This window comes from Osmia bicornis, chromosome 8 (assembly GCF_907164935.1).
Source record: "Osmia bicornis bicornis chromosome 8, iOsmBic2.1, whole genome shotgun sequence".
NCBI lineage: Eukaryota > Metazoa > Arthropoda > Insecta > Hymenoptera > Megachilidae > Osmia > Osmia bicornis.
In genome coordinates, this window is record NC_060223.1 from 10,453,302 (window position 1) to 10,470,940 (window position 17,639).

Consider the following 17,639-nt stretch of genomic DNA (forward strand, 5'->3'; position numbering starts at 1 on the left):
AGATTCTAAGATATATCGAAGTTTGTAGGATTGGTGTGAAGTATTAAAAAGTGCGCAGTTTAATATTAAATTAAAAAGTTTTAAAATATTATGATCATTTAAAGATTAACTGTTCATCGGACGAGGTGGCCGAGTGGTTAAGGCGTTGGACTGCTAATCCAATGTGCTCTGCACGCGTGGGTTCGAATCCCATCCTCGTCGGCTAATTCTGTTTTTGATTTTTACTTTCTTTTTTATTTACCTAACGTAAACAGTACAATTTATTATCATGCAAACCCTACATTTATTGTTAACGGAAAATAATTGCTATACAAATTTCTGTTTATAACATACAACGATAAAAAACAAAGAACCTCCTACTGTGATCGTAATAAAAATCATTTTATAACCTAACATTGAAATTTCAATTATTTTCCCTTTACAAGTTCAAAATTTCAAACAGTAAACCACTAAAATAATGCAAAATAAATCTAAAGAAGAAAGACCTCTAATACCAAATACTTGGGGAAGCGAAAACGCATTGCCCACACAATCTTACGAATTAATGGACGAAGATGTTCGGACTTTCATGATTCACGAGGTAAAGATAAATCATCAAAGTCCTTCTTCTAACACCTCGAAAGGTAAATAATATACGTAAGTAATTTGTCGTCGCAATACCGATCGAACGGTATCTAAATTACAAACTTTCAAAAGATTTGTCCCCAATGGAGGAATATCTCCAAATGACGAAACGTTTGATAGAAAGCAATTCCTTGTCGCCTCATAACACCACAATACTGAAACAACTTTACGCTCGATACAAATCCATGAAAAATCACGGTCCAGCAACTTGGGACCCAAGTTCTGATAGCGAGACGTCGGTCAACGTAAAGCCGTTCAGTCAGGATAACGAAAAGAAAATTGGTAAAACAGGGTTAATTGGTAAAGGTCGTGCTTGAAAGCATTTCAAAGAAGCCCTTAAACCCGATGTCGGTCTCGAAGGCCACAGTTTCGAAACAGATAAATCGTTGATGCAGAAGTTGGCGTATCCAAAGAAGGATGCAACTGCTGAGCGCAAGGTTTCTCATCGTGGAGGAGAAGAAAAGCCATCAACGTCTAAAGAGCAAGAGCAGCTGGAAACATTACCGATAAATTCGATGTCATCCGACAAATTGGATGAAAGGAAGAAGGGTAAAATATCCACGGAGGAAGTCGAATTGCGTTGGATCGCATTACAAACAGTTGATGACGCAAATTTTGAACCTATCTGCGATCCAGAACGGTTCGAAATCGATAATACCTTTTCTGATTTTTCGTTGGATAACGTGGATCACGAAAAAACGCTGAAGAGACGTATCAGTCAGTGGAGTTTAAAGAATAAGGTGCAACCAGTGCCTGGCAATTCCGGAAGCAACTCATATGCTAATGATCCTCGAAATACTAAGACAAAAGATTCTAATGAAATCGTCGAGAAGGAACCTAAAAAAGAGGGACGTTTGAATAAAGTAAGCCAGAAATAAGAATGTTAATTACAAATTAACCCTTTGCACCTGTGTGTCCTCGACGAGATTCTTAAGGTTCTCGGCGATCCTTATCCTTCTTCCTTCATTTTCAGATGCTGAAAAATATCAGAATTGCAAAATAAGTGACGGCAAAAATTCCGATTTTTTTGTGACATGTCATTAAAATTGGATCATGTATACGAATTTGAATTAACGTCATTGCAAATCGCTTCAAGGTTAGCGGTGTCACACCTATTAATTTTCGTTCGTGCTACCCGCCTCCGGCTGAAATCGCGACAGCCAACTTTGTCTAGTATTAAAACGAGATCACCTATACGCGTGCAAAAGTTACGTGGAAACTGGTGTTGAACCTGTATGGCTTTATATGTCAGTGCCACAATTTGGAGAAAGTGTGTCCTTGACAAGTTTTACAATATCACGCCCCGGCATTGGTATATATATCATTATGTTACATAAACGAAGGGAAGGACATGGTATAAGAAAAAAAAAAGTTATTAAACATTTGATATGACGTAGCAGCATTCTCTTACGTAATACAGGATATGTGAGTTTTAAGGGGAAAAATCAGCTCATGTCACGCGCGATGATAATGTGCAGTATTAAAGGCCCTTCAAGTGCAAGCTCATACTTTGCTAAATTTATTACCTGAAAAACACCATTAACCGTTAATTTGATATATTCTTCAAGTAACAATATTTATTTAAAACACATGGATGTAAGCAGTTAATCTTTAAAGTTACTTTAACGACAAGTTAGTAGAAAATTGATTATGTTTCGGTTATCAATTGGCGATCTTAATTCAGTCGAAACCACGCCCGAAACTTACGTCCATGCCCTCTTTTACTCGACTATCCGTCTCCACCACTTTCTATCCTCCTTTCTTAATGATTTCTTACAAAAAGTTTCGCGGTACAGTTTCCCTCTCCCTTGATCGGCCATGCCCAATCCCAATTGGGATCAGCGGCACCCAAAATACAATTGATCCCCCTGCAACCTTACGCGCATATAAATACTCGGTCAGGATACGAATTTGGTCAGAACCGAGCCACTCTTTCTCATAAAAGCAAAATGGCATTCAAGGTAAGCATTTTCGTGAACGAATATATACCCTTAGCAAAAAGTAGAAAAGACTTCTATTGAAACTTCTAATCGGTATAAGTTCCATAACGCTACAGCAATTTTCAACAGACTGAAAGTTACTAAAATTTTCATAAAATAATAAATTGACTTTCTTACAGTTCATCGTACTCGCAGCCTTAGTGGCATTAGCCAGCGCCGGTGGGCCAGCAGCTTACGACATCGCCGCATCTTCCGGCGACCACAGCAGCATCGGCTTCAGCCAAGAGTCGACGCAGAAAGGCTACGCGGGTCAGAACGTGATTTCTTCTTACTCGAAATCCGACGATTCGGCTCACTCTTTCGTACGAGTTAGCAGTCAAAGCGTCAGCAACGATGGCCTGTTGCACTACGACATCCCACAGGCTCCTGTTCTGAAAGCCGCATACGCAGCCCCAACATACGTCGCCTCTCCACCTGCTGCTCCCCTAATCGCCAAGACCTACGCCTCCCCTTATAGCTACGGTACTCCTCTTTTGGCAAAGAGTTACGCCGCCCCGTACAGCTACAGCTCTCCTCTACTGACCAAAACCTACGCCGCTCCAGCACCGATCTACGCCAAGGCTGCCGTCTCCGCACCAGTTGCTCCACTTCTGACGAAGACCTACGCTTCTCCTTTCGTGGCCAAATCATACGCTTCCCCCCTTCTTACCAAATCGTACGTCGAATCGGCTCCACTCCTGGCCAAGACCTACGAATACGCTGCCCACGCCCCAGTTGTCGCCAAGAGTGCCTATATTGCCCCTGCTCACGGATACACCGCCTCCCTCGCACCAGCTCCTCTCTTGACCAAGACCTACGCCGCCCCTCTGCAGTACGCTCCTCAGACTCACCTTGTTTCCAAGGCCTATGGATACGAAGCTGGTGCCCCTGTTGTGCACGCCGTCTTCCAAGGTCTTGGTACCAGCTACTCCTGGTAAATCTGTGTTACCCTTTCAGTCCTATCAGCATTTGGTTCTTATTCGCTTTGCTAGAATCTTTGCGCTCCTCGAGTCCGGATTCGGAAAGTACGAACAAGCTAAGTTTTGCTTCAGGCGTGAAAGGGTTAAACGAAACGAACTGGATTAAAAATGTGTAGATAGAACTTTATCCTTGATAAGACAGTAAACTTGTACTTACATGTATAGATGTTGCGTATTAGTAGGTAGATATGATGTTGAATTGTATTTATATTATACGCACCGATTTACATTCGAACTTCGTACTGAAATAGACCTTATTTTTTATTCTCAAATATTAACAAATATATTTTAATTTTTTTAATTGAAAATAATGTTATTTTATTTTAACCTTACCTTCTATTAAAATAAGATACTAGTACGCCGATTTGTTGTATACGCAATTTGTTGAAGAAGATCGTTTATGGATGACTTTCCAGTAATGAATTGTCACATTTTCTTTGTGAAAGCAAGGATGCGAGGATACTTTCTATGAAACAGAAATAAATCGAGGTGATTTGTAAAATAGTAATAACAAAAGGTTGCGAACAATAGAAACAATGAAACACGTTGGCGAGTACAATACCTTCATCCACGTGCTTGAACTTCATTATGTTTTATGAAAAGACTTTCGAGCATGTGCAACTAATTGTAAGAAATTACCATTTTAAGGTCACCAGGATAATTTACATACAATGAATGATTAAAGTTCGATAGGCGATTCGGTACGAATTCATCATTTGCTCACTTTCGTGGAATAATTTCTGACAAGTTCGAATGCTTGTGTCCTTCAAGCATTGAAGTTTCCGGAACCTAACTTCCGGTTCTTGTAACACTTCATTCAAATACCTAAGTTGAATGAATAAACCTTAATTGAACTAAAAAATGGAAAATAAGTATTAAATTTTCGATTATATACTATAAAAAAGCTAAAATACATACATTGGTCCAGAGAAATTAAATTAAACGTATCCTTTGTTTCATTTCAAAAATGGAGTCAAATAGAAATTATTCATCATAGTCATCAAAACTTTATGAATTATATTTTAGGAATATATTTTTGATACTTTCCAATGTTACATTCAAAATATTACACAATCATCACAGTTAATTTCTCTAAAATATTCGTAGAAAAGAAGAATTTGTATTGAATATTAGGAGTAGTTTAGCAGTTGTACCACTACGATGATCCGTTAAAAATGATTTGACCCTAGAAAATCATTTTAATATAGGAAAAAAATGTCGAATGCATAACCTGCTGAATGCTTTGCTTTGATGTTGTACGAAAGGGTTTGAAGAAAGTTTGGCGACTGTTTTTGTAAAACACGTGGTAATTTGGAGTCATCGCAATGACGAAAATAAGAAAAGTGAAGCGTAGGAAGAAGTTTCGTATGAATGTGAATCGTAAGCGATTACGAAATAAGTTACAAAAGTTACCAACAATAAAATGGTAATTATTATAACCAAAAACAGTATCACGCTTTGCATCTATCGAAGTAAAGAAATTAAATTGTATTATTTATAGCAAACAGTTGAAAGATTCGTGGGAAGTGACTAAATCCACCCGCACTAATCTAAAACAAATGGGATTAGCATATGACCCAAACGAAACACTAAAAGTTTCTAGTAATAAAGAGCAACTTGTTGAAAAGTTTAAAGTTGAAGATTTAGAAAATGTATCAAAGAAGGATGAAGATGTTGAGATGACACCAGTAAAAGTTCATGTGTCTGAGGAACTTGAAGCAGAGGCAAAAGCCCCTAGAAGAAGAATGTTTAAGTTACCAAATAGTCAAGTAAATTTTCTTACCTATTTACTGGACAAGTATGGAGAAGATTATAAGGTATTACATTGTTTTAATAGTAATTTATTTTACATTGACAAAAATATTTTTTATCATTAAATTAATTATACATAGGCAATGGCACGCGATAAAAAGAATTATGATCAATTAACATGGAAACAAATACGTGCTAAAATAAAAGTGTTTAAGGGTATCCCTGAGCAGTACAATGAATATCTTCAAACAAAGATAAACAATAACAACTAATTCATTGTTCTATTCAATAGGAATATATTTCAAATTTGTATATAAAGTATTAAAATAAATAAACTAATGTTGTGTAGGTAAGTACAGTAGTAGGGAGAAACCTACAGATAATACTTTTTTATCATCTCATGTAACATTATCCATTAATAATCATTAAAATAAATTTGTGCTAATTGATGTGGATTTTTGAATCTTTATTCCTTTGTACGTATATTAATTACAAAAATTACTGTAATGTACTTTGTGCATAATTAATATGAGAAATATTTACTGTGTCCTAGTAAAGCAAATAAATAATTTATTAAATAAATACCTATGTTGAGGAAACCAGTGTAAAAATTAGAATCAAGTTAAACAACTGCAAATATAGTGAGAAATACTTAAAAATTGTATGTTTTTATTTCTATCTTTCTAAGCATGAATTCTTTTCCTAAAAAGGTTCAGTTTGAACAAATTCTTTTTAATCACCTAGATTCAGTTCATGAAGAATGTATGTACAGTACATTGAACCAGACATACTGTCCCTTCACATTGCTCTCTCATTTCCTTATTTTTCTTTTCTTGTTTATATATAAAGTACTTTAAACAAAAACAAATAATTACAAAATTATGTGGCCATTGAGAATATTTTTTTCCTAACAGTATCCACAGATGTATGGTGCCAGGTATATTCAGTTGTTTCTGCTGGCATTTCAGGAAGAGGTCTTGTTTGACATCCAATTATTTCTACTTTGTGCTTATGAGGGGAGATACTTAATAAATCTAAAGCTTTCTTAACTTCATCTAGTTTCAGTGCATTAGGACAATCCTGATTTCATATATAAATATATTAGATATCGTGCGAACGATGGGATAACGATTTTGTTAAATTACATTTACCTGTTTGTTAGCAATTATTAAAATTGGTACAGTTTCCAATCTTGCATCGCCTAACAACTGCTTGAGAGTAATAGCAGCCAAAGATAATTTGTTTACATCTGATGCATCTACTACAAACAACAGAAGGTCTGTATCTTGTAAAAAGGCAGTCCAATATTTTCTAGTAGCATCTGCACCTCCAACTAACAATCAAATTATATTTAACAACATCAATATGGGTATATGTTGCAAGAGATGTTTTATCAGAAATAATAAAATGTACATACTGTCCCAAACATTATAAGAATACAATCCATTTTTTATTCTATATACAGAGGAACCTTCTGTTGGTTTTGGAGGAATAGTGTAAGAATGTTCATCACCATTTGCAACGCATAGTTGATTTATAATTGAAGTTTTTCCAGCTCCATCTAAACCCAATAGAAGTACCCTTTTTTCGCGACTATCGTCAGCCTAGAAAAGTAACAGTAACTGCTACCAAAATTTATTCTGAACATGTAAATACGAAGGAAACTGATGTTCAATGTTGATAATCAAAAATTCATTCGAGTAAAATAGAGACTCTAACCTTTGACACATCTTCGAAACCTTCGTCTATTGTCAGAAGCTCTCGCTTTTTCCAATATCGATACGCAATGTACGTACCGATACACGCGCAACCGATCCAAAACATCTTTTTACCATTTTGAAATACATTTCGTGCCATTCTTCTCATTAATTGTTTTGTTTAGGGAAAGACTGAAATTGGTAGACAACTCTTTCGGTGTCGATTCCGCGCGTTAGCACGTTCTCTCATGCGTTATCACTTAGCCGCATCATATGTAGATATGTACTTTACATCGTTTAAACGGTGTGCTTGTAATTACCAGTCTCATCAAACACATTTACCATAGTATTTGCATTCGCGTGAACATGTAACGGTACACAATAAAATACACTTTCAAAATACCAACAGTTTCTTTAGCCATCAATTTGGTACCACTGATAAGATAAAAGTTGCCCTTCAAATCCCTAGAATAAGGGCAAAACTTCGCTTCATAAGTTTCCCTCTATTGAGGGTGGCGTAATCCAGGGACTTGGATCTGTCCCTTTTTGCCTAACGAAAAGTTATCGGCCACACGCATTATCGCGCCATTTTCAATTACATTATTTATGCTATATACTTCTGTACTTTTAATTTCATTCATACTTGTCCGTACTTTTAAATCTCACACTTTACATCCCCCTTTTAGTCGCCTCTTACGACAGGCAGGGGATACCGTGGCCGTATTCTAAGCCCCCCGAGCCACAGGGGGTTCTATAAGGGCTATAAGGTTCTATAAAATCTTCACCCTTATTCTAGGGATTTGAAGGGCAACTTTTAACTTATCAGTGGTACCAAATTGGCGCCTGGGAGGAACGACATCAGCTCACCAAATGTAGCGGTGAATGGTGGACGAACTAAAATCCGCATCAAATTCATAAGAGTAGAGTTTGGAGCGCTTACACTTTTCTTATGATAGTTTAAAATCAACATATCGTATCCATGTTTACTATCGAACTCAATTAAAAGAAGTATTGTTATTGTGATTTTTGTATATTAATTGTGTAAACTATGTAAAATAAACGATTTTTTATACTTTTACTGTGTTCTCTTGTAACCCCGACTGTACTCCACTCGATCGATATAACCATACGGTTTTGACAGTTCAATAGACGAGTGATTTGTCTACCTTTTAAATCATATAAATAGGATTTTTATTATATTATAATACAGCGTCATTAATATTTGAGCTTGGAAATGTTTACAGATTTATTTCTGTATAATGGAAGCTTTGAGTTTGTAAAATATGAGATATGATTCAGTCGGTAAACTATAGGTTAAGCATGATTTTCCTAAAGTGACTGTATTTCTTTGAAATAAGCGAAAATGGATAATGTTGCGACTGCAGAGTGTTTGACTCTTGATTTTGGACCTTTTGAAACAGTCCATCGCTGGCAACGTATGCCAGAATGTGACGAATTTGTCGGTGCCAGGTAATTCGATTATTTCATTTTATATTTTCAAATACCATTTTCAATTTTGACAGATTATTTTCCACTTTTTCTGATTTCTTAAATTGTTATTTGTACAATCAATAATTTTGTTACAGCAAATTTTAATTCCAATAATCGTGCATCAGTGTTTCAATTGTATCCAGCATTTACCAGTTTCTTTATTTGTTTTATAACTTGTTAAAGACATTTTACTTATGATTGTTAATTAGAGATTGTAAATAAATGATAATAAATGATTTGAAGAATTTTTATGTTATTTAAATTACAATAGTAATTCATTGAAGATGTTTTCTTATTCTTTATTTCCTTGCATCAAGTGTTATAATTAGGAAAAGCTTTTGTAAATGCATTACTCCAAAGTTCACTATATTGTATTATACACAGGCGTAGCAAACATACTGTTGTAGCATACAAAGATGCGATATATGTTTTTGGTGGTGATAATGGTAAAAGAATGTTGAATGATTTGTTACGATTTGATGTGAAAGAAAAGTCCTGGGGACGTGCATTTGCAACAGGAATACCTCCTGCTCCACGTTATCATCATTCAGCAGTTGTGCATGATTCTTCTATGTTTGTATTTGGTGGTTACACTGGTGATATACATTCCAATTCAAATCTCACCAATAAAAATGACTTATTTGAATATCGATTTCAAACTGGCCAATGGACTGAATGGAAGTTTATTGGGAAGTATGTTTTACTCATCTAATCTCATTAACTTATTTCTACTTTTAATTATTTTTTACAAGTTATGCGTGTCAGATACTTGTATGGCATATTAATTATGCCTTTTTTTTTGTAGAACACCTGTTGCTAGGTCTGCACATGGAGCTGCTATATATGACAATAAGTTATGGATATTTGCAGGGTATGATGGAAATGCAAGATTAAATGATATGTGGACAATATCATTATTAGTAAGTTGATATAGAAACTGTAGCACATACATATCAGTATGTTAATTCATTTTTAATTTCTTTCAGCCTGGAGAACCAAGGATATGGGAGGAAGTTGTTCAGTCTGGTGACTGTCCACCAACATGTTGTAACTTTCCGGTTGCCGTAGCACGTGAATCGATGTTTGTATTTAGTGGTCAGAGCGGAGCCAAGATCACTAATAGCCTCTTTCAATTTCATTTTCGAGAGAAACGGTAAATCCATTGTTTATATCTTAAAATTTTATTGTGTTTTTAAAAAAAATATACATCATTAGATGGACACGAATTTCAACTGAACACATTCTTCGAGGTGCACCACCACCACCAGCGCGTCGGTATGGTCATACCATGGTCAGTTTTGATAGGCATCTTTATGTATTTGGCGGTGCTGCTGATTCTACCCTACCTAATGATCTTCATTGCTATGATCTTGATACCCAAACGTGGAATATCATTTTGCCATCTGCTGACAGTCAGGTATAAATATTATAATAAACTCCGTAGTACAAATTTTTATTTCGCTTTTCTATTTCCAGGTTCCATCCGGTCGACTATTCCACGCGGCAGCAGTAATCGGAGAGGCAATGTTCATTTTTGGCGGTACAGTTGATAATAATGTACGATCCGGAGAAACATATCGATTTCAATTTTCATCCTATCCAAAGTGCACTTTACACGATGATTTCGGAAGGTTATTAAATGGACGTCTTTTTTGCGATGTCGAATTTGTAGTTGGTGATTCAGAAACAAAAATACCAGCTCATATAGCAATGGTAGCAGCTCGTTCTCAATTTCTTAGAGCTCGTATTAGGCAAGCACGAGAAAAGCGAGATAAACATTTAGAGGAAGTGTTTGGTATTGTGGATGTATCAATCAAAGATCTCCCTTTATTGGAGGTAAATGAATTGTTTTAATTAGCGATGAACACTGTTATTTGATGGTATGTTGTTACGATAGGTGAGACTAACAGATGCTGTACCGGAAGCTTTCGAAATGGTATTAAATTATATTTACACCGATCGAATCGATCCAACTAAAAGAAGCAAAGATGGTTCGAATAAAAGCGTCGAAGACCCATTGAGCAATCGAATCGTGCTTCTTATGATGGATGTGTATCGTTTAGCTTTGGAATTTAATATGAAACGATTGGAACAACTATGTGTTCAATATCTGAAGGCTACCATTAGCCATGCCAATGTATTAGAAGCATTACACAATGCTGCTCATTTGAAACTGTATTTCATAAAAGAGTTTTGTCTAAGTTTTGTGGTGAAGGAGAGTAATTACAATGAGATTGTAATGAGCAAAGAATTTGAGACTTTGGATCAACCTTTGATGGTTGAAATCATTAGGAAAAGGCAGGTGCCCCTGAGGGGAGTCTTTCATAGACAATGTGACCTTAGCACAGGTACAAATAGAAAATGATAAAAAATTAATATTAGGTCAAATATTTATTTAAATTTGAGTTTTGTTTCAGGGACAACGTTGGAACAAGATATGGAGGCATTTTTGAAAAGCGTCGGTCGAGAATTCTGTGATATAACATTAATGTTAGACGGCGTACCAATTCCAGCTCATAAAGCGATTCTTGCAGCGCGGTGTAGTTATTTCGAGGGAATGTTCCGTTCGTTTATGCCAGGAAATAATATAGTGAATGTGAATATTTAATATCTGTTTTCTTCGTTTCAAGTAATTTAATATTCCTATCGTAGGTATATTTCTTTCAGATACAGATCGGTGAAATGATTCCATCTTCTGACTCGTTTGATTCATTGTTAAGGTACATTTATTACGCAGACGTTTCAATGCCTCCTGAAGATTCTCTGTATTTGTTCACCGCGCCAGTGTTCTATGGTTTCACGAACAATAGATTGCAAGCATTTTGCAAACAGAATCTTGAAATGAACGTCACTTTTGAAAATGTGATACAAATTTTGGAAGCTGCTGACAGAATGCAAGCTGCTGATATGAAGAAATATGCTTTGAATCTTATTGTACATCATTTTACAAAGGTACAGTTCTTTCTTTTATATCTCACAGATCAGAGTGTTCCTTTTGTTATGGAACACGATTTTATTCGGCTACAGGTTGCAAGGGTTCCCAGACTTAAACAATTAAGTCGAGAACTATTGTTGGACATTTTGGAAGCATTGGCAGATGAACGTAGCGAGGCACGAACGTGTCAAGATATGGCAAATGATTGCTGACTGATCTTTGCCTCGTACCGTCGGCCTGCAATCGTACAAGTAAGTTTGCAATGTAGCATTCTAAGAATTTTCAACATCTTTTACCTCTTAGGTTATGATTAGATGGTAGATAAGCGTTAAAAAAATTTGAAATACCGTATGCATATGTAAATAATTTGTAACATTCTCTTTTTTAATATTATTTTATATTCAAGCGTTGAATTTCCAAGTTTTGTTATTGTTGAGTAATAGAGAGAGTCTATATAACATCGAAGGGGTTGTTGAAACAATCTCTGATCATTAGAAATCTTAAAATTGTTTAATTTATTTAGTATGAAATTTTCGTATTGTATTATGCAATGATCAATAAAATTCTGTAAATATTTGGATAAATTTTTAAGTTGACTGTTATTACAATGATAATATTCATTGTTCAGGAACGAGGAATTCGATTGGGTGCTGAAAGAGATAAATGTTTAATAAATTATGTACTATATTTTGACTTTGATCGCGAGCGATCGTACATACACGCACAATCGATTATTCTTTTTACGATAATTTAACACTTTTTTTTTTCTTTAAGCTTAATGCAAGCTGCGAAAATTTGAGGGGGTCAAAAGAAACCTTACATAAGGAGCTCGTATAAAATCATTGCTCTTGTTTTCTCTCTACGTATTGTTGTCTCTAGTTAGGGTGGCATTCGTCGACAGCCCCGATTCATTTTTAGTTCAGTCTCTTGAACAAAATATTGCGAAATCGAATTTGTACTTAAAGTAAACATATCTTTCTATCTTCTTCCTTTCTCGTTCGCTCATTGATGCGTCTCGTATTCTTTCACGCTTTTATTTCTCTTTAAATTACTTTTATACCGAAGCTTGTACGAGGAATTAGCGCAATTTCTCATCTACGTAAAGTGTAATTTATTTCTACGCGCGTGTATCCTCTAAAACTTGTTCGCGTTGTTATTTAACTTTGAATATTCGTTAAATCGTGAACTCGAACTGGTTGTTAAGTGTTAAAATTATTCACTAGAGGCGTCTTAAATTCAGCTAGCATTATAACTCGTCTAAACTTAAAATCACGATAAATAGTCCTCGTAAGATTAATTACTCTAAGTAGGCCATTTTTTATTATTCTGTTCTGTTCGTCGCTTAGAATTCTAAATGAACTAGGGTAACATTGTGAAACGTGAGTCGTTTTTTAGCCTCAGTTCATCTTTGATTAATTTACAAAATGAGACCTAAGAAGTTATACGGCTAGAATCAAATAAGTTACAACGATACGGTCGTGGTACAAACTTCGCGTTGATTTCGAATGGCCCCAATCTGAAACAGATTACTGATTCATCATATTTCATTTATGTATATAGATGGTTCATATACTTACCGATTGTAAAATTGCTCGATTCATATCGTAGGCACAAGGGAGTACGAGACGTTCGTCTATTTCAAAATTGAATTCATTTCCGATCGTTTGAACCCATTTTCTGATTCTGCATGAAAGTGTGTGCAGCACTTGCATACAGACAACAGAAAGCAACGTCTTGTTTCTAAACACGACGTATCACGTACACCCTCATCAAATTAGTAGATGGTCCGTTAGCAATTTACCTTCTTGGTAGGTTACTCTTGTATCCTAGTTCTCGTCATTTCTGAAATAAATTATGTGGTTAATAAAAGAAAAAAAGAAAAAATACATGGGACAACGGTCGTACGAAATTGATGTGGAACGAGCTTCATCTAAATTAACGAACTAAGAGCAATAATTTCTTCTTTATGTAGGGCAAGGAAAGAGAAGAAATACAACGTGGGTGTTGTAGATATTGATTTTCAGCTGGCTCTATTTCGTCATTAACAAACCTCTAGGCAGTAAGTGAGATTCGTGCTGTTTGAATATTCAAGAGGCTGGTATAGTAGAACGTTTCGAAGGAGGCGTAATTCAAACTAATGCGTTAAAATTAGATCGAGTTAGTGTTGAAAGAACCTTTTCCTCCGCGATGCTGCTCGTCGATGGCATCCTGTGCGAAGGTTCCAGCCTTCTTCGTCTCTCCTCAATGGCTTCCGTGTCCAGGTTCATCGTAGGCTGAACCGTTTGGGTCACAGACGTGCTTATATGTCTTGTTTTAACGAGGGGTGGGTTTCGTGACTGTGGAATCGCGAATGCTCTTCTGAGAGCACCTCTCGGAGGTGACGGTGGTGGATACGAGATACCTGATAATATATCTTCTATTAACACCATAACGTACGGATCATTTCCATCTTTTATTATTATAACTTAGACTATTTTAAAGCAAGAGATTAGGTAAACAGAAATTATTTTTTCAACAGCAAGCAGATTGAGTACAGCGAGAAATAAAAGTTCAGTTTTGATCTTAATTCAATATCGTATTGTCGCAATGCTCAACCTGACCAGCAACTTCTTCAAGCATGCAGCGTGCCACGTTTTTCGGTGTTTCTCGCTGGAATAAGCCTCTGACAGGGTAACAAGGACAAAAGAAAGAGGAAAAAAAGAAATGATATATTCCCGCGTGGGTAATTGCTACCTCGGTGCCCTGGTGAAAGCAAAGTGTCCTTGCTCTTTGTTATTTGGGGTACGATAAGAAGTGAGTTTGGCGGTGTCGGAGACACGGTCGATGTTTGTGGCGAGGTGGCTAGGGTCAAGTTTGGCAGCGATTGGCCCAAATTAGAGTAGGCTGGCACTTGGACGCTCAGCGTGTTGGGCGTCGGTGACTTACTCAGCAGATATCGTCTATTATCAAATTTGTTAGGACTAGAATAATGGTCAACAGTTGGTCAGATTGCACTTTTTTCTCCACTCTGTGTACGTATCCAGTGAATTTTCTTCGATCTATTCGTGTTCAATTACCTTATCTGCAATGGTCTGTGATTGTGTCCGGAACTCTCACCTCCTTCCTCGGACGACACGCTCGAAGCACGCGGTGGTTCGCTAGTTTCTACGCTGACGTTTCTGCTTGGATTGTAGCTGGGTAAGAAGCTGCTGCTTCCCGGGGATACACCCTCCATTTCTATGCTTCCACTGGAAACAGTTTCGCGACTTTGATCAGATTTCGTGAAATTTCCATATCGTTGTTCGTTTCCTTCTTATTCGAACCTTTTGTTCGAAGGATCTAGTGACATACCTGTGACTGTGGGCTAGACTGCTTACTCTCGAGGCTCTGCTGCTTCCTCGAGGAGTCTTTGGAATACCCTCGCACTCTTCACCCTCAAAATCAACATCCCCAAGGAAAGTACTGGGTTGTCGATTAACTGCTCCTAGGCTTATGGTACCTCCAAGCGGTGGTACCTTCATTAACGCGAATTGTTGTTGAGCCTTTCTTATGGATTCCATCCAAGACTGAAAACGGAACACGGTAACGTTATATACGGAGTTTGGAACATTGGACAGCCCAAGTTACACGCGTCTCTACCTTAGCCAGCTTTGATTCTCCAGCGCTGAGAACCAAAGCAGCTGATGCCGCCCCGTATTCGTTCAGATATACCAATCCTAAGCTGCTTGGCTCTTTTAGTTCGTATATTCGGATGCGATCGATCACGTACGGTTGTCTTATTATCTTCAGACAACCACCGGCGGTTCCACTTAGACCGCTGGAAGAGGTTTTCTTGGTAGACGGCTTGCAGATCAATAGCATGTCTGTCAGCAACAGTACATGTACTTCCATCTGCAAAGTTTATTAGTCGACGAGTTTATTCAGCCTTGAAGTTGTAACGTTCTTCGATTAAATGGTAAACTTCGAAGACCTGCTATGTGTAAAGCACTTCGTTACCTTACTGCTAGCAGCGTCCCTCAACTTCAAATCTCCTTCACGAAGAAGCACCCTCAACGTGTCTTTCGGACAACCAGGAATTGGCACGGTGGTGATGTCAAACATACTGTGTGTCTTAATCAACTTTTCCAATTCTTCGTCTCTAGACTCCACCACATCGTAGCTCTCTATACGAGAGGCAGCGGCAGCCAATCGTGCTGTCTCTTCGTTCCTCCTTAAAGCGGCGTTCACCGATGCCACGAAATCGTCTACAGATTTGATCTATAACATTCGACCGACGAGTGAAATTTTTTCGTAGCTAATTACGGTGAATCACTCTTACCATGTGCGTCAATTCCGCTCGCTGATCTTCGTTCTCCGTGTTTTTGTGAACCGCCTTCAGAAGGAGCGAATATTTGGTCAGCCTCTGCATAGGTTTAACCAATATGTCGAGGAGTTTGAGCCGGTTGCAGTCCTTCTGAGTCTCGCACCACTGATAAATACAGAAACACGAAACAATAGTAACGAGCAAATCGTCTGTATTAATCACACGTGTATTCCCAATAAACGCTAGTAAATCAAACATGTCAATCTAAGCGGATACGTATGTCTATAGTCTATAACTGATAGTTCTATCATAGCTAAAGGATTAATGACAATGTTCCAACCCTCTTACCACCAGATAGACCGTGAATAATTGATTATCATTCAAACGGTCTCTGCAGTACTGTTGGCACCTGCTCTGTTCGGCGCAGTATCTGGTGTACGGTGCGAACGTTTGCTCGAACGTCTCGAAACCTTGCAAAAGGTGTCCAGGATCGAGCGATTGACCAGTAGTTCTCGAAGAGTTCACCATCGCCAATACGTATTCTGTCCAGAAATAACGATTGGCGGCGTGGATCTCGGGTATATTGCTAAATAGTTTCGACCTGTCGACCTCGTTCAGGATATTCGAGGCCTGCAGGCTGCACAGACACGCCATGAACAGCTGAAACATTAGATAAACGATTCGTTAGTTATTAATCAGGCCAAGTTTTTCATGAAACACTTACGTCTGTCACGACCTTTAGTGTCTTGATATAAGCCACTTCCGTTTGAGCCAACTCCCATAGAGCGGTCTGTTGTTGCTGTTGTTTTTCTGACAATTGATCTGAATTTTGTACAATCACTCGCCAGTCTTCCTCTAAGCTGTACAAGGCTGCAATGAAATTTGTCAAGACGATTTATCGTTGTGTTTCTTTTCAGGCAGGGACATTTCAGGACCATGGACCAGCCTCGACAACGTCCATGGAAAATTTTATATTAAAGTACGCAAATTCAGAAGAGGAGACTGTACAAATATTTTCTACTTGAAACGTCGCCGGTGATGAAATATTGTTACAAATATATGTATATTTAAAGGTTTTATAAATTGACATAATTTATTGAACGTTTTCGTTATTTTTATTATCGACTAAATTAAGTACCAACCATCTTCGTTGAGGGTGAGTTCATAGGGCAGTTGAATGTCCGTGACTTTTGGTACACCATGTTTATCGTATTCGTCCAGTTGAGCAGTGAGTAGATCCAATTTGGTACCCTTCGTATTCGTGAAAAAGCCACTCCAACGCTGTTTACTGGTCTTGAGTCCCGCAGCCCCAGCGGAACTCCGACCGGAAGTGAGCGTGGTGCTGCTGCTGACCTCGGAGTCGACGCTCGAGTCCTCCGTGGATACGCTGAAGAAACGACCGCTGCGACTTCGATAACTCTGAAGAATATTTAGTCGATTTCCATTTTATTATTATAAATCACAAAAGTTTGTACAATCTTAAATAAACTGTATTTTAAGAAAAAACTGTGTTCATCCTTGGATTCCTACACCGTAAAACGCGACCACTGATAGATGTTCATTTTAATGATCGTAAAATCGAAGGAATTCGAACGTGATAGGCAAATGGCTGCAAATTGATGACGATGGAATCGCGTTTGTAGTTTCCACCACGTTCCCTGGCAACTCATTAGAATCCGGATGCCAGTGTAATGGGAGGATTGGTATCGATCGTCGTCCTAGTGGCATTGTTTGCACCTGACGGATCATTTTGCAGTTTGTCTTCGAGTCAATTATAACTATAGGTCAAAGATCTTATAAAATAAATGGCACAAATTTTAAGTTTCAAATTGATGGGTTTACGATACTTTTATATTTGTTTCCATGATATATTCGAATAATTGCAAGTGAATTCTAACC

At 37.4% G+C, this 17,639-nt stretch overlaps 5 protein-coding genes, 1 long non-coding RNA gene and 1 other non-coding gene across 24 annotated transcripts in view; 4 read left to right on the forward strand and 3 right to left on the reverse strand.

Annotated features, from left to right (window-relative positions):
• The first annotated feature begins 119 nt into the window (after positions 1-119).
• Trnas-gcu lies at positions 120-201 on the forward strand. The gene has a single exon. It is a non-coding gene; the product is annotated as a tRNA-Ser (tRNA).
• A 1,334-nt stretch (positions 202-1,535) lies between these two features.
• On the forward strand, positions 1,536-3,551 carry LOC114877675 (cuticle protein 16.5-like). Its single transcript, XM_029190576.2, has 2 exons — positions 1,536-2,585; positions 2,744-3,551. Exons 1-2 carry the CDS (start codon positions 2,574-2,576, stop codon positions 3,539-3,541), a joined length of 810 nt encoding a protein of 269 aa, XP_029046409.1. The 5' UTR covers positions 1,536-2,573; the 3' UTR covers positions 3,542-3,551.
• Positions 3,552-3,558: 7 nt separating this feature from the next.
• LOC114877680 lies at positions 3,559-4,692 on the reverse strand. The gene is made up of 4 exons (XR_003789616.2): positions 4,146-4,692; positions 3,917-4,049; positions 3,741-3,825; positions 3,559-3,649 (listed from the first exon to the last, which is right to left on the reverse strand). It is a non-coding gene; the product is annotated as an uncharacterized LOC114877680 (long non-coding RNA).
• A 109-nt stretch (positions 4,693-4,801) lies between these two features.
• Positions 4,802-5,784, forward strand: LOC114877678 (nucleolar protein 16). Its single transcript, XM_029190578.2, has 3 exons — positions 4,802-5,009; positions 5,085-5,400; positions 5,476-5,784. Exons 1-3 carry the CDS (start codon positions 4,909-4,911, stop codon positions 5,605-5,607), a joined length of 549 nt encoding a protein of 182 aa, XP_029046411.1. The 5' UTR covers positions 4,802-4,908; the 3' UTR covers positions 5,608-5,784.
• Positions 5,785-5,972: 188 nt separating this feature from the next.
• Positions 5,973-7,426, reverse strand: LOC114877676 (ADP-ribosylation factor-like protein 3). Its single transcript, XM_029190577.2, has 4 exons — positions 7,055-7,426; positions 6,753-6,939; positions 6,487-6,668; positions 5,973-6,415 (listed from the first exon to the last, which is right to left on the reverse strand). Exons 1-4 carry the CDS (start codon positions 7,199-7,201, stop codon positions 6,215-6,217), a joined length of 717 nt encoding a protein of 238 aa, XP_029046410.1. The 5' UTR covers positions 7,202-7,426; the 3' UTR covers positions 5,973-6,214.
• A 656-nt stretch (positions 7,427-8,082) lies between these two features.
• LOC114877674 (leucine-zipper-like transcriptional regulator 1) lies at positions 8,083-16,841 on the forward strand. Of its 4 annotated transcripts, none has more exons than XM_029190573.2 (10): positions 8,083-8,502; positions 8,908-9,216; positions 9,329-9,443; positions 9,510-9,676; positions 9,739-9,940; positions 10,000-10,359; positions 10,421-10,871; positions 10,941-11,119; positions 11,176-11,709; positions 16,658-16,841. In XM_029190573.2, the coding sequence occupies exons 1-9, from the start codon at positions 8,396-8,398 to the stop codon at positions 11,668-11,670; spliced, it is 2,385 nt and encodes a 794-aa protein (XP_029046406.1). In that variant the 5' UTR covers positions 8,083-8,395; the 3' UTR covers positions 11,671-11,709; positions 16,658-16,841. The 4 variants fall into 4 exon arrangements, with proteins under 4 accessions (XP_029046406.1, XP_029046408.1, XP_029046405.1 ...); XM_029190575.2 differs by lacking the exon at positions 16,658-16,841 and having other exon boundaries at positions 11,191-11,475; positions 11,551-12,042; XM_029190572.2 differs by lacking the exon at positions 16,658-16,841 and having other exon boundaries at positions 11,176-12,042.
• LOC114877671 (pleckstrin homology domain-containing family G member 5-like) overlaps positions 12,125-17,639 on the reverse strand; it is a 50,613-nt gene continuing 45,098 nt past the window's right edge. For 7 of the 15 annotated variants that reach the window (XM_029190555.2, XM_029190553.2, XM_029190556.2 and 4 more), the window contains 12 exons: positions 16,883-17,159; positions 16,465-16,610; positions 16,089-16,400; positions 15,756-15,905; positions 15,434-15,694; positions 15,077-15,328; positions 14,789-15,003; positions 14,515-14,703; positions 14,189-14,418; positions 13,633-13,859; positions 13,036-13,300; positions 12,125-12,974 (listed from right to left, as the gene is read on the reverse strand). In XM_029190555.2, coding sequence (XP_029046388.2) covers positions 13,295-13,300; positions 13,633-13,859; positions 14,189-14,418; positions 14,515-14,703; positions 14,789-15,003; positions 15,077-15,328; positions 15,434-15,694; positions 15,756-15,905; positions 16,089-16,400; positions 16,465-16,610; positions 16,883-17,159 — 2,265 coding nt within the window. In that variant the 3' untranslated portion in view covers positions 12,125-12,974; positions 13,036-13,294. Of the gene's footprint in view, positions 12,988-13,035; positions 13,301-13,632; positions 13,860-14,188; positions 14,419-14,514; positions 14,704-14,788; positions 15,004-15,076; positions 15,329-15,433; positions 15,695-15,755; positions 15,906-16,088; positions 16,401-16,464; positions 16,611-16,882; positions 17,160-17,639 lie in introns of those variants that run through there. The other 8 variants (XM_029190561.2, XM_029190557.2, XM_029190560.2 and 5 more) reach the window with 8 other exon arrangements.

What these genes read in the sequence shown, in the direction of transcription:
- LOC114877676 (XM_029190577.2), bottom strand. Translation starts at nt 7,201, where the DNA reads ATGAGAAGAATGGCACGAAATGTATTTCAAAATGGTAAAAAGATGTTT. An exon ending in GTTTCGAAGATGTGTCAAAG is followed by an intron (nt 6,940 to 7,054) that starts GTTAGAGTCTCT and finishes TTACTTTTCTAG; the next exon opens with GCTGACGATAGTCGCGAAAA. An exon ending in TTCTTATAATGTTTGGGACA is followed by an intron (nt 6,669 to 6,752) that starts GTATGTACATTT and finishes TTTGATTGTTAG; the next exon opens with TTGGAGGTGCAGATGCTACT.
- LOC114877678 (XM_029190578.2), top strand. Translation starts at nt 4,909, where the DNA reads ATGACGAAAATAAGAAAAGTGAAGCGTAGGAAGAAGTTTCGTATGAAT. An exon ending in AAGTTACCAACAATAAAATG is followed by an intron (nt 5,010 to 5,084) that starts GTAATTATTATA and finishes TATTATTTATAG; the next exon opens with CAAACAGTTGAAAGATTCGT. An exon ending in AGTATGGAGAAGATTATAAG is followed by an intron (nt 5,401 to 5,475) that starts GTATTACATTGT and finishes AATTATACATAG; the next exon opens with GCAATGGCACGCGATAAAAA.
- LOC114877674 (XM_029190573.2), top strand. Translation starts at nt 8,396, where the DNA reads ATGGATAATGTTGCGACTGCAGAGTGTTTGACTCTTGATTTTGGACCT. An exon ending in GAATGGAAGTTTATTGGGAA is followed by an intron (nt 9,217 to 9,328) that starts GTATGTTTTACT and finishes TTTTTTTTGTAG; the next exon opens with AACACCTGTTGCTAGGTCTG. An exon ending in TTTCATTTTCGAGAGAAACG is followed by an intron (nt 9,677 to 9,738) that starts GTAAATCCATTG and finishes ATACATCATTAG; the next exon opens with ATGGACACGAATTTCAACTG.